Raw genomic sequence first — 13148 nt, forward strand, 5'->3', positions numbered from 1 at the left:
GTATTTGCTTCTATTAAAGAAGTTAGTGTCCATTCCCTCCGTTCTCTATTGCCCACCCACATAGAACTATTAAACGCTGGCACGAAATAACATTTATTTCCTCTACATCTTCTCTATATGACATAACATTACCTACAAACTTTATAAGTTGGTCAAACACAACTTTCTACGTGACATAATATGTTTATTACTTAACACTGCGTATATATAAACAGACTTAAGTATGTCAGTCCGTTTGTCTGTTGAATACAAATGATAAACTAATTGAGGCTTAATTGTTTCAAGGCGCTTTTTAATATGGATAAATAATTGTGGGTGGGAGAGAAAGTTTTTTTTGCTTTTTATCGGTTTATATGTTACGGATTTCGTTAGTTAGGTGGATTTTTTTTATTTGCCACCCTAAGATATAAGATCGGGATAGTAAAAATATTTTTAAAAATTAAAAAACGTAAAACAAGAAAGAAAAGATTTTCATTTCTTCGCTCTTCGCCACTCAACACGCATTGCCTATGGAATCGGAAGCGGAAAGTGGGCAGCGGAAGTGCTTCAATGGGAACGAAGTGTCTTACCACTATACTCCCAGGTTCCCTTTGCCTACCATGCTACATGGAAAATACAGCACTAAAATATTTTATTAAATATGTATTATTTAAAATATTAGATACATATTATTAAATAAAAAAATGCACGAAATATCCTGTTACAGTTTACTTTAGTACCAAATATTTTAAATGCAAGACCTACATATTTGAGCATTTAGTCACTGTGATGACTTTTAAACACGTTACACTTTCTTCGACGCGTGTTTATATGAGATTTTAATGTATGCGCCTTCGCAATGTGCGGATAGTGTCTGTTAACAATGTTTCCTAATGAATTTGTAATTTTATTATAGTAAAGTTATATTTAAATAGATTTTTTTTTCAAGAATGCTATAGTATTTTTTTATAGTATTTTTATAGTATTTTTTAGTTTGGCGTTCTACCACTCAATATGTCTCAATATATACAACCAATGTCTGGAAAATGGGAAGGAACGAGATGAACATAGGTTTTATTCTCCATTTTCCTCCTTTCAACCTAAGGATCCTTCTGCCTACCTCGTAAACGGAGGACAGAGCGCCAAACGCTCCTGTCTTTGCATATCTCTTTCGCCTTGTTCACTGTCATCAATCTCTTCACACAAGCCCTTCCCTGGAGGGCAGAATCTTCATGCTTTTTACGTTCTTCCAGTATCTATGACGACCGAAGCGTACCTATCTTTTTTACCGTTGAAATTAATAACATTTTAAATTCAGGTCCAAAATATTTCTTATTCAAATAGATTTTTGCAAGTTTGAGTTTGAATTGTCGAAGAATCAATGGCCTGGAAGGCAGTTTACTTGTTTTTATCGATTTTCCTTATGACAATCAGCTTTCGAACAAAAGTTCGAAACAACTATAATACTTTCCGTATTAGAAGCGGGAAGTGGGCGTACAAGCTTTTAAATGTGAACAGAAAAGGACAGGATTAAACTTTTACTTTTTAGTTGTTTTATATAATAAAAGATTTTATACAATTTTCGGTTTCTTTATTTTTACATTATATTCGTATGTAGACTAAATAGATATAAATTTGAACATATACAATATTATTTTTGTTTATTTGAATTTGATTAAAACATGGCACTAAGATATGTAGGTTAGGGAGCGTAGTCCACTTTTTTTTTTTTTTTTTCGCTGTGAAATGCATTTACGCAGACCGCCCATATGGAAGGCGTGCCTTGCGGATGAGCGGTACTGTGGGACTCACCTACCCACTAAAACCCAGCTGGAACCCTCTCCACCAAAATGAGACACCGCAGGATCGCTCGCGCATACTACTACGACGCCTCGGTGGAAGGCCCGCCTTTTGCAGGCCGTCGTCGCTTTCAGGGTGCCCTAGGGCATCCACAATAACCTGCAGGAAGATCAGCCTGATCCTCCCGCGGTAGCTCCTCTAGGGTAGGGGGAGGAGAAGAAGGCGGAGCGTAGTCCCCTACGCTAAGGCAAACAAATTTATTTTATATTGTAGAGCCCAGGTAAACTTGCGGGCGACGATTGGGAAATATTTTTTTCAATTATTTTTTTATACAAGCTATTCACATATGGAACAAGCCAGTAACAAATATAGTGTGATATACGACGATTGGGAAATATTTTTTTCAATTATTTTTTTATACAAGCTATTCACATATGGAACAAGCCAGTAACAAATATAGTGTGATATATCATCGTAAAATTGCATGCCAGTGGAACGTTAACCTAAACGATTTTGAACGGCGCGGCGCGTCGTAAAACCGGTAAAGCGTTACAATAGCCGAGGCCCGATACGGACACAGGCTGCTGTTTAAAATGCATATTAAATGTCAAACTTTCCTTAAATATACTATTTTGATATAATTTTATATATTTTTAACATAATAAAATAAGAAGTAAAGAAGAAGAAGAAGGACAATTCTGTGCAATTTAAGCTTATCATTTTAAGCTCTCCTTTTACGTTAGCGAATGCTGAATAGGTACTGTGATGATATAGAGTTCACAGCGGTATTTATTCCGATATTTCTGTCCGTATTTATTTTATGTATATGTTGCAAGCGGTTTCTAACGCTTGCAACATATACATAAAATATATTTTTAGGCAAGAAGAACCTCAAAAATAGGATTTTTGTAATTTTTGTCTGTCTGTCTGCTGTTCTTGATTCACGTAAAGTTTGGTGAATGGATATTTTGATGAAAATAAAAGCACGGAATATTTTATACGAGCCAATTTTTACGTGAAAAATTTGGACAAGGTTTATTTATTTATTTAAAAAATCTTTTGACATATTGCAATTATGCGTTCGGAATTATAATATTTACTGTGTTTATTTATTATCTTTACTGTGATATGCTCGTATTTATTGTTAGTTACATGGAGAACGGAGTGTCTTATTAGTAAATTCTCTTTATCTATCCTGCTATATGCGGGATACCGTGAAACTAAAATAATATTATTAAATTCTTAAATCGAACCCACTGCCCTTTTGTACAAGACAGTTAACAATTACGATTTTCACCATTCAATTTTCACCTATAAAAAACAACATAAACGTAACGTTTCACACTCCTACTATTGTACTTACAGCCTATCATCAGAAAGCTATTAAAGAGTCATAAAAATGGAATAATTACAGGCCATGTAAAGAAAACTTCTGTTAATCAATTTCTATTTTTACTATTTCAATACGGAAAGAACGGATTGATCCATTGTATGTAAAAATTTTAAGTAACACTTAGGTCATATTAAGTAAAAATTTTAAGTAACACTTAGGTCATATTAAGTTAATATTTTAATATCCAATTGTTATAATTATATATTATAATAAATATACCTACTTTTATTTGTTAAAATATTATGTATCCCGCTGCATCCCGCACAAAGCAGGGTAGGTAGAGAGAACCTAGTAGAGTTAAGGCACTCCGTTTCCCACTTTCTGCCGAATTCTGGAGGCATTGTGTGTTGAGTGGCAGAACTCAACGCCACGCCTTGTCTTTTTCTCGAAGCCACAAACTTAGGTTCACGCACCCTTCATTTATAAATTATTTTTTCTATAGAAGTTTCCATTGTTGTAAAATTTTAACTGATTTTAAATATTAGTTATATTTTTGTATTGTAATTATATTATACAGATAATAAGTTTATATTATTTAGAGATTAAATCGCTTCCGCTTCGCCTTACAGTGTAGTATACACCTTATTGCATCTCACCATTGTTTTCACTCGATCAGTAACAATAGTGTAGAGATAAGATGGCGGAAGTGAAATAATTTGGTAATTTTGTAATACTTTCAATTTTCGTTCATTAACACCTACTGTTACTTATTTTTTTTTTAGCTTCACGCTGTATCCCGCTGCTGTTAGCGTAGTCAAAGGGAACCTAGTTAAGGCACTTAACTTATATACTTACTTATATTGCAAGGGTATTCTACACAAGGTTCGAGACATAGCAAATTGAGTGGCGGAACTCAATGACGAGCATTGTCTTGTTTACCAGAACTTGTTAATAAAAATATTTTATGCAAACGAATGGAAATCGAACCCATACCTATTCTATTATTACACACTCTGCCACGACGGCCTATTTAGCTTTAATTAATTAATAGTGAAATTTAATTTGCTTTACTGTACCAATATTTGTCTGTAATCAAGATATTGTATAACGTAAATACACACAAATGCAAAGAGAACAGTTTTTTTATAGTAGTTGCGTTAAAATATTAGATAAGTTCGAATACATTTTCCTGTTATATACTAATTGCTTCTAACTTCCTCTCGGAAGTCGATACTTTGTTTAAGTGAAGATTTTTGCTAGAGTATATGCAAAAATTTGCCTACCAGAGCGAAGAAATCAAATTATAGTTAAAATTTTAATCTACATATATAAAAATAAAATGCATGAGCATTAAAAAAATATGATAATAGAGACATATTGCATATAATAAAAATATATTAAAATTTAAATGAATAAATATTAGATGTTACAGTGTGGAACGACTCTAATATAGTCTTTGACTATTGAACTTTGTAATGCCAAATCGTTTTAATAGTTACTAACAATGAGTCATATAAAAATGCCTTACTAGAAAAAGTAAAATCTTTATCAGTAAAGTGTTTATTAGTGAAGTCGGTCGTGGCTTAGGGCCACAAGTGCGCGCAAGTATATGGGTTCAATTCCCACTGGAGGAATAGAAATATTTAATATTTTCATTTCTTTGCTCTGGTAACGAGACAAAGGCGGCGTTGAGTTCCTCCACTGAATGATAAAAAAATAAGAAAGGAAATTTACGAATATGTCGAAGATAAGGTTGAATAGATATTGAAAAATGGTTCTTAAGTTCCATTATAATTTTTAGTATTCCTAGAATATTATAATACTTAAAAAAAATCAACAAATTCATCAAAATTACTATTTTTTTCAGTATTTTATATATGCGTTTGCGTTTTACTCCATTTTTTTCCACCAAACCTATGAAAAGGAAAGTGTCGGTGCAGTAACATCGCTAAACTATAATGCCATGCATTAACAAGCAGTGAAAGGCGCGCCGACTATCGCGGAAACTACGCGTCGACGAACGCTACTAATGTACGAGGACGATCTAAGTAAATGAACATCGCGATTTTATATTACATTTTTTATTTTTTTATTAATTAAATTATTATTAGAGTTCTGTTCGTGGTTTCGTCCAAATAAAGTTTTTTTCGGTTTCTTAGCTTCTCCCTTTATCTCCAGTGGAGAAGTCAGAGAAAATGGAGCACCAAAGGCTACGGTATCTGCATACCTCTTTCGCCTCTTCCACTGTTACCAACCCGCACATACTGTACGAGGGGATTTACGTGATGTTTTTAAAACTCGAATCAGTAGTACCTAACAGTTATGGCGTTTCAATTACTTTTTTATTCTTAATATCGATTATTTTTCTACTTCTTAAATAATTGCTTTACACTTGTACCATAAGTGTCTCTAATATACTTCCTTTGCAGTGCATCCTTTCAAATATATACGAAGGACGGCAAATTACATATTATTTAAAAGACATCAATTATTTCCTCTCAAATTATCGTGATCACCGGATATATGGTATTTTTTAAATATTCTGAGGCAATTTTACCTATTTTTTTTAACGTCATATCTATGTTTAATATTATAAGACTGAAGTTTATTTAAGGTAAGTATTTATAAGGCAAAATGCTCTAATTTTAGAAACTACTGCTTGAAATTAAATTCCTTTTTTTCTGAACAGACCTTAGGAAAGGGGGGGCTGGGTGATCTATGCACATGCCACATTTTACCAGTCACAATTAACTTGTCACTAATATATAGAGTAATTTAAGACAGAGGTTTATATGGTTAACGACGGAATGTTTATTGTATATACATATTAGCCAGAATAAAGCTAGAGATACTAAATTAGCTTTACTATTCTCGATCAGCACGCAATGTACCAAAAATTTGAGGGTAAGTGGGGGGACGCAATGTCTTAAGATTCGGTTCCCTCTGCCTACCCGGCTATATGGGAAACTGTAACGTAGTCCACGTGTATTGCTTATCATGTTAAAGAGAGCTCATATATGCATTATACACCATAGCTGGGTAAAAAGTTCATCTTCATATAAGTTTAGCCTTATGGGAAACACAGCTTGTATTGATCGCACTTTCGATCGTCGATGCTTTGGTAAAAAATGAATTTCTAACTATCCCATACATTATGTATAAGCATAGGCATCTTACTTTGTTACGCCGCCGACTATATTTATGTACTGTATAGAGTGTATTGTAGATATGAAAGTAAAAACATCTGGTAGACCAATCTAAATATATATAAAACTCTTCTGTTACTAAGTGACACACAGACAATGTACATATAAAATTATTATACTTTATTATTAGACTTAATATTTATTAACTAAACAAATAAATGTTGGAGTTATTGAAAAGTTGAAATTTGGATAGGTAAGGCTGTGTAGGAGAGTGCATAGACAGGGAGTCTTGAAATTCCTGTGACTCATTAATAGCAAATGACGTATAATGTCTGGTCTTCTGAATGAATGGAATCTTTTTGGTTACCCCGGAATCATTTTTTTAAATTTAATAATTATTAACAAATAATTTAGGCCGTCGTTGCTCAGGGTCACAAAAGTATAACTGTAATGCGACCGTTGTGGGTTCGATCCTCTCTGACACCAAGGTTTTGTATTGCCCGGCGTTGTGTTCCGCCACTTAACGCCTCGTAAAATTCAGCGAAAAGTGGGGAACGGGGGGAAATTCTAATAAAACACGAAACATGTGTTCAATTAAATATTTTTAAGAGTCTAAATTTCAAATTTTATAAAAATTGGTGGCGATTTAAGAATTTTTCCTGTTGGATGGGGATACAGCGTGAAGCTGATTTAATAATTACTAAAAACGGATGGTGGGTGAGGCACTCTAACTCGTGACACAATTAAGTAATTTACCATAATTTCAAATAAATTACAACCCATATTCCGTTTTCAAAGCTCGTATGTAAGCTCACTTTCATTTTCCGTTTACTTCTGGTTTGCAAAGAAGCTGAGATTTCCGTGGTTAAATGCAATGAATAAATGAGGTACTATTAAACATGTACATTATTAAATAAACATATATTTTCATTTCTTGTTGAAAAATATCTGAACACAATCGATAATACTAAAAAAATATATATTTTTAATTGAAGAAACAAGGCAAAAAAATATACGGGCCACCTGATAGTCGACGGCAGCTACGACCCGTATAATACCAGAGTAAATATATGTGATTTGCCTTACTTTTAGATAGATGCGCCGTTGTCCTAAAAAAGTGGATATATGAACATTAATTTATTCCCCGAATGGGTTCGAACCCTCGCGAAAAACGTTCACGTTTACAATTAGACGTAGTCTCACTGCACCATTATGGTCTCTCATATATCTTCATTATTACTAAGAAATTGCGTAAATCCTTTTACTTATGAATCAACGGAGATATCGATAATCACTCAATATTTGGAAATAATCAACACTTGAACAGTGAGGTCGTCGTAGCGCTTGGGGTGTGCCGCACGTAAACTCGATGGTTGTGGGTTTGATTCCCGCTCGGGTAAATGAAATTAAAATGAAACATGAACACAGAAAACAATCGTCGTCTCACTATTTTGTTCTTCACTTTCCGTACAAGTAAAGAGGATGTATAGATTTCAGTCCTATTATATAAGAATTGGTCAAAATAAAGTCCCGATTGTGCTTTTAACGCCAATCTATTCTTTTTTTCTATATTACAAAACTGAAACGTTTGTTTGGTTGAATATACTAATCCCAGGAACGACTGTTTCCACTAATGGCGGAAAGCTTTTTATGTTGAAAAGTCCACTTATGGGGGAAAACTGTAAGCTGTATATGTTAATCATTTCCATGTAATTAATCAAAGCAAGCAAGAAGCAAGAGCTCTTATTTACTCCTACATGATCGGGCAGGCGAAACCGCAAGTAAATACTAGTTTACATATAAAATAACGTAACACGTAAAATTATTCAGCCAAATATATCACGTTACAAAAAATCATTTACTTAATGGTCATAGTGATGTGACCCCGATATTGGCTGTCGTCATTAAAAATGCGTCATGCCAGTTAACAGCACTAGCTTAATATATAGCCATATCACAATGCCATAGAGTCTAAAGGAATTGATATTGACAAACTGGGTTTAAATGGGTTTTTCGTACATTAAGAAACAGAATGTAGGTCCGGGATTGGCAAATATGTTTGAAATTAAGATTTAGTAATAAGATTTAAACATATTCATCGAATAGAGAAGGTTTAAATATTAAGCAATAAAAAGCAGCTTTATGGTTTTTCCATCAGCACAGAGTGGCCGTGCTTCGTCTTCAGGGCCGGGAAGTGAGAATAAATTAATTATTATTGATTCCTCCGAGTGGGTATCGAATCCACATACCGTCGGGCTGTAAAGTCATGCGTCAAATATTAACTGGCTTATATTATAACAATTACCTTCTATTGATATACGAGCATAAGGGCCTAGGTGGAAAGAAAAACGATTTAAATTGATTACGTTGAAGTTACTTAAAAAACCAACTTAGAGCCTAAACAAAGGCCCCATTTAGCCTAAAAAAAAATCTTTGAATATTTGTTAACAAATATTTTGACGACATGGATAAATAATGTGTTCAAAAATAAACTTAGAAACCTTGAAAGTTTCGAAGGCTGTTGCAATAACTTAAATGGCATATTTTAATTGATGACTCTGCTTAATGGAGTAGGTCTTTCTGGGGAAATCCTCATATTGGGAAATTATGATTTTGATGTTGGCACTGTAGTTGAATGTTAGGTTTTGCAATTCAGTGGAGTAATAGGGAAAATACATAAATTTTATCATAAAGAAGAATTTCATAGTATTTTCTTTCATAGATTTAAATTACTCGACCAAATAAAAAAAAATTTTGTCCAGTTAATTCAAATGTGGTATATTTTTATTAAATTTTTAATAATATTCTAAGTAAATTAAATAATTATGAAAATGACATAATATAGTCAATATTGTATTTGGCTTATATAGCATGTATGAGCCTATCATAATTGAGCTCAAGCTGAATAGATCGTCATGCGCCGGAGCCAGTGAAAGCGCTTATGTAACATGCAAATAAGTCAGTGTCAAGTATATTTTGGTGTTTGTTCAAAATTTGGCTTTTTGATAAAAACAAAGCACCGTAGCTTCACGCTTTTTCTTACAAATCAGGATAGGTGAAGAGATCTCGGTTCAGCGACTTCTACTGGGATTTGATAGAGTCTGGAGCTCCACGCCAAGCTCTGTCCCTCAATAAGGAAGAAAATATAATTTCATTCACTCAGAGTGGATATCGAACCTACACTCATCGCATTAAATACAAATAGACAAGACCCCAAGCAGTCAGATAAGTTTATGAAACCATTGTTGAATATTTTATCACATGCAGTAACTGTAACTTATTCTGCCTATATCGTTATATGCTGCACGTTCATGAAAATCAATGCAGGTTATTTTATTTTGTTTTAACGTTAGGGAAACAAAACAACACTGTTTTGTTGACTTTCTTCTTGCTGCACGCTGTATCCCGCACGTAGTAGGGTAGGCAGAGGGAACCTGGGAACCTAGTGTTTAGATATTCCGTTCCCAATAAAATATTTCCGCTCCCAACTTTTCACCGAATTCTGGTATGTCGTTATCAGAGCGATTTTTGTTGGTTTGCGAGTAAACGGAGTGTCTTAACAATAAGTTCCCTCTGCCTACCCCGTCCTTTATGCGGTAAAGTGTGGAGGAAAAAAAGGTGTATGACACATTTATAAGATATAAAATAAATAGTTTATTATTAATAATAGTACAGTTCTAAAAAATATACCTAAAAGAAGAAAATATATATGACAAATCACTTACCTTCCAACCTAAAGCATGCGAAATAGAAATTAATATGTTAATAATAAATATACATATACTAATATAATAAAATATCATAATATAAAAAGATGTGAGGAAGCAAGACATAATTAGAGAGCGTAGAAAGGAAATAATAAAATATTTAAAAGAAATTTATTTACATTTTGCAATACCTTGTGACTTCATAAATCAGCATCTTAGATATCTGAAACAATCGAGAAAACTCTACTCCTAGCTATGTCTTGCCACACGACCACATCTGAGCTCTGTTAGTCAATTATTCTGCTGGTAAATACACCGTCACGTAATATTTAAAAAAAACACAATTAACTATCAAAGATCTGAAGAATGGCTAATGATAACCAATTATTGTATAACACCTCGGCCATTTACTGTTCTTCCAAATTTAGATTATTATAAAAGAAAATTTTATCGACAACGAATTCGCGCCATTTAAAACGACTAATTACGCAACGGTGTGATAATAATTCACTTACTTTCATCATTCAAAACTGGACCAAAATTGTGTCCTTCTATTGACGAGTACTCTATGCTGTTCGAGTCTTGAACGCCAAGTATACCGGCTTTAGCTACTCTGTGGCAGCAGCCCTTAAGGACGCTTCCACACGATCCGTCCAAAAGACCACCAACCAGCCAGCAATAGAAAAAAAATTCACAACTCCCACCTTGTGGGCACGATTTTTCATATTGTTCGTATTTCTTAGTCTCAACTTCTATATTGGAGGATTCAGCATCACTATCTAATACTCTACCTTTTCTTTTATCTTTTGTACTTAGTGTTTGTACTTTATTTGCACTTGTCAGTTCTTTGATAATTTCATTGATTTTTTTTATCTGTGCGTCCGTTATCGGTTTAAATTCGGGCACAGACGAGTTGTCGTGGAACATTCTCTTTGTACTCTCAGTTTGTATAAACATTGGTTTTATATATTTCGGTTCGTTTCTTTTGTACGTTCTCAGTCTTTTGTATTCGTTGTATCGAGCTCGATGTAGGTCGTTGGCATCTGTCCGAATAAAAAAAGTTAATGAATTTTTACAAGAAATGTTAGAATTGAAGAAAGAGATGTGGTTTAAATTATAATGATATGTACAACGACTATGATGTTAAAAAAGACTTCATTATTAGATGACATTTTAATTTAATTTTTAATTTTTCAATTTTGTCGACAATTTTTTTAATTATTTGTACATTGAGGCTAATAATGAAATCTTTTGAATGAGAATTTCTTTTTGTATTTTATGCAGAAAATAAATATAAATTGTTTTGTTATTGAAATATATAACTTATTGCACAGAAAGAAAAAATGTATAAGCCTTCACCAAACACCACCATATGATAAAATATACATGATTTTTGCTATATATATATATAAATATAATAGTTTAAGTAAGTAGTAATCTTTGAGTTGTTCGAAAGAAAAATTTAGTTTTGTTTTTAAACATTTTAGCAGAGGGCTAAGAACCGGCCCAGAGTCGATTCCTCGAAAGCGTCGTCATAAATACCAGCTAACTGCATCGGCAACTGTATCTATTGGCAAGAGATTTCTGAGTTTCTCATATTAGTTAGCTTTGAAGTAATACCTTCACCTTCAGGTTCCTGGGCTACTTCGGTAACTAAGGCCATAGAGCTTATATTTTCTTTACGCACATGGGAAGGTAAGAAATGTAAGGTTTTTTTTAAAATTTCAATATGTTTATATTCATTTAATTTTATCAATATAAGAAGAAAAGAATAGAGAACGAAGAGATTTTCCACTAGTAGGAACATATACAAATATGTAATATATCAAGAAAATAACAAGTTAGCTCTAAGTGGATTACACAATGATTGCCATTTTTCTCGAACTCAAAGTGGACCACACCGTTTGCAAAAAAATTTTTTTTTAATTATAGTTCACTGTCATGACTTCAGTGACATCCATAAGATTAAGCCAAATCGTTTGATGTTGTTCAGTCGGGTATTAAAAAGCAAAAGAAAAATATTATATAATTTCACTATATAGATTGTAATGTCTGATTTTACCCACTATTGTAGAGAATATTTATACTAAAAAAATAATTAATCTATTTGCCTAACAAAACATATTAGATGTTAAGGTGTACATTATGTAGTGTAATATCTATGAAAGTTGATGAGAAACATCTTAGTAACGAAAAGAATATGTAAATTATTTTTTTTTTTACATTTATTCAGTCTCGTTCCATTTACTACCGAGACATTGTGTGTTTAGTGGCGGAAATAAACTCTATCTTCTTATCAGAGCGAGAAAATGAAAATATTTAATTTCTAGAATTGATAATCGAACCCATTATCGACCCTGTGCCACCATTAATATATATAATACTTATTTACTATATTATAAGTAGACTTTTGATAATATATGTTTTTGCTAACCGTACCGTTTCACTTTCACGTACCAATCGCGTAATGTTATACAATTACACTATTATTTGTATTGTACTGAAATATCAGTGTTGTCATCGGCAGTTCAACGTTTGTATATTAAATAACATATACATATACATATGTATATATACATAGTTTGCTGGTAAAGGAAGAATTTCACTTGCCATTCCAGTGTAAGCTACACACCTGTGTTAATATCCTTTATATGTTTTATTTCTTTTTAAGCTTCAAGCTGTACCCCGTATTTAACAAGATAGTCAGAGGGAACCTAGAGATTTATGAATGAATTTAGTCTACCTAATTCTAATTATTATATTATATTAACATTTGTATCCTGTTGGCAAGGAACTATAAGGCTATCAGGCATCATAATTTATGCCAATACTATAAAGATGAAAAATTTATTTATTAGTTGAACGCTCTAAATTTTCCGGAACTGCTTCGGAATGATAAATTCTTTATGACAACCTAATTATCGAGAATAACTGTACCTACTTGCAACCGGTAAAAGCTAGTTTCAATATATATTGATTAAACATTTGTTAAATAAACCTTATCGTAAAAAAATTTAGTAAGTTTATGGGTTTATGAAAATATAGACAGTAAGTTTTATAAAATATAAAATTATCAGCTTAGAACACATAAATATAGTTTAATAAATTTCGATGGAATTTATAACACGAATAATATCCCGGTAAAAATATATTTTTTTCTTTTTTTTTTTAAAGCGATATTTT

At 32.6% G+C, this 13148-nt stretch overlaps 1 protein-coding gene across 2 annotated transcripts in view; it reads right to left on the reverse strand.

Annotated features, from left to right (window-relative positions):
- LOC146537257 (uncharacterized) overlaps positions 1-13148 on the reverse strand; it is a 36049-nt gene that overhangs the window by 12993 nt on the left and 9908 nt on the right. For both annotated transcript variants that reach the window (XM_085188734.1, XM_085188733.1), the window contains exon 2: positions 10481-11008. In XM_085188734.1, coding sequence (XP_085044860.1) covers positions 10481-11008 — 528 coding nt within the window. The remainder of the gene's footprint in view (positions 1-10480; positions 11009-13148) is intronic.

This window comes from Heliconius melpomene, chromosome 7, assembly GCF_056956725.1.
Source record: "Heliconius melpomene rosina isolate 202511_hmr_F chromosome 7, ASM5695672v1, whole genome shotgun sequence".
In the NCBI taxonomy this organism is placed as follows: Eukaryota; Metazoa; Arthropoda; class Insecta; order Lepidoptera; family Nymphalidae; genus Heliconius; species Heliconius melpomene.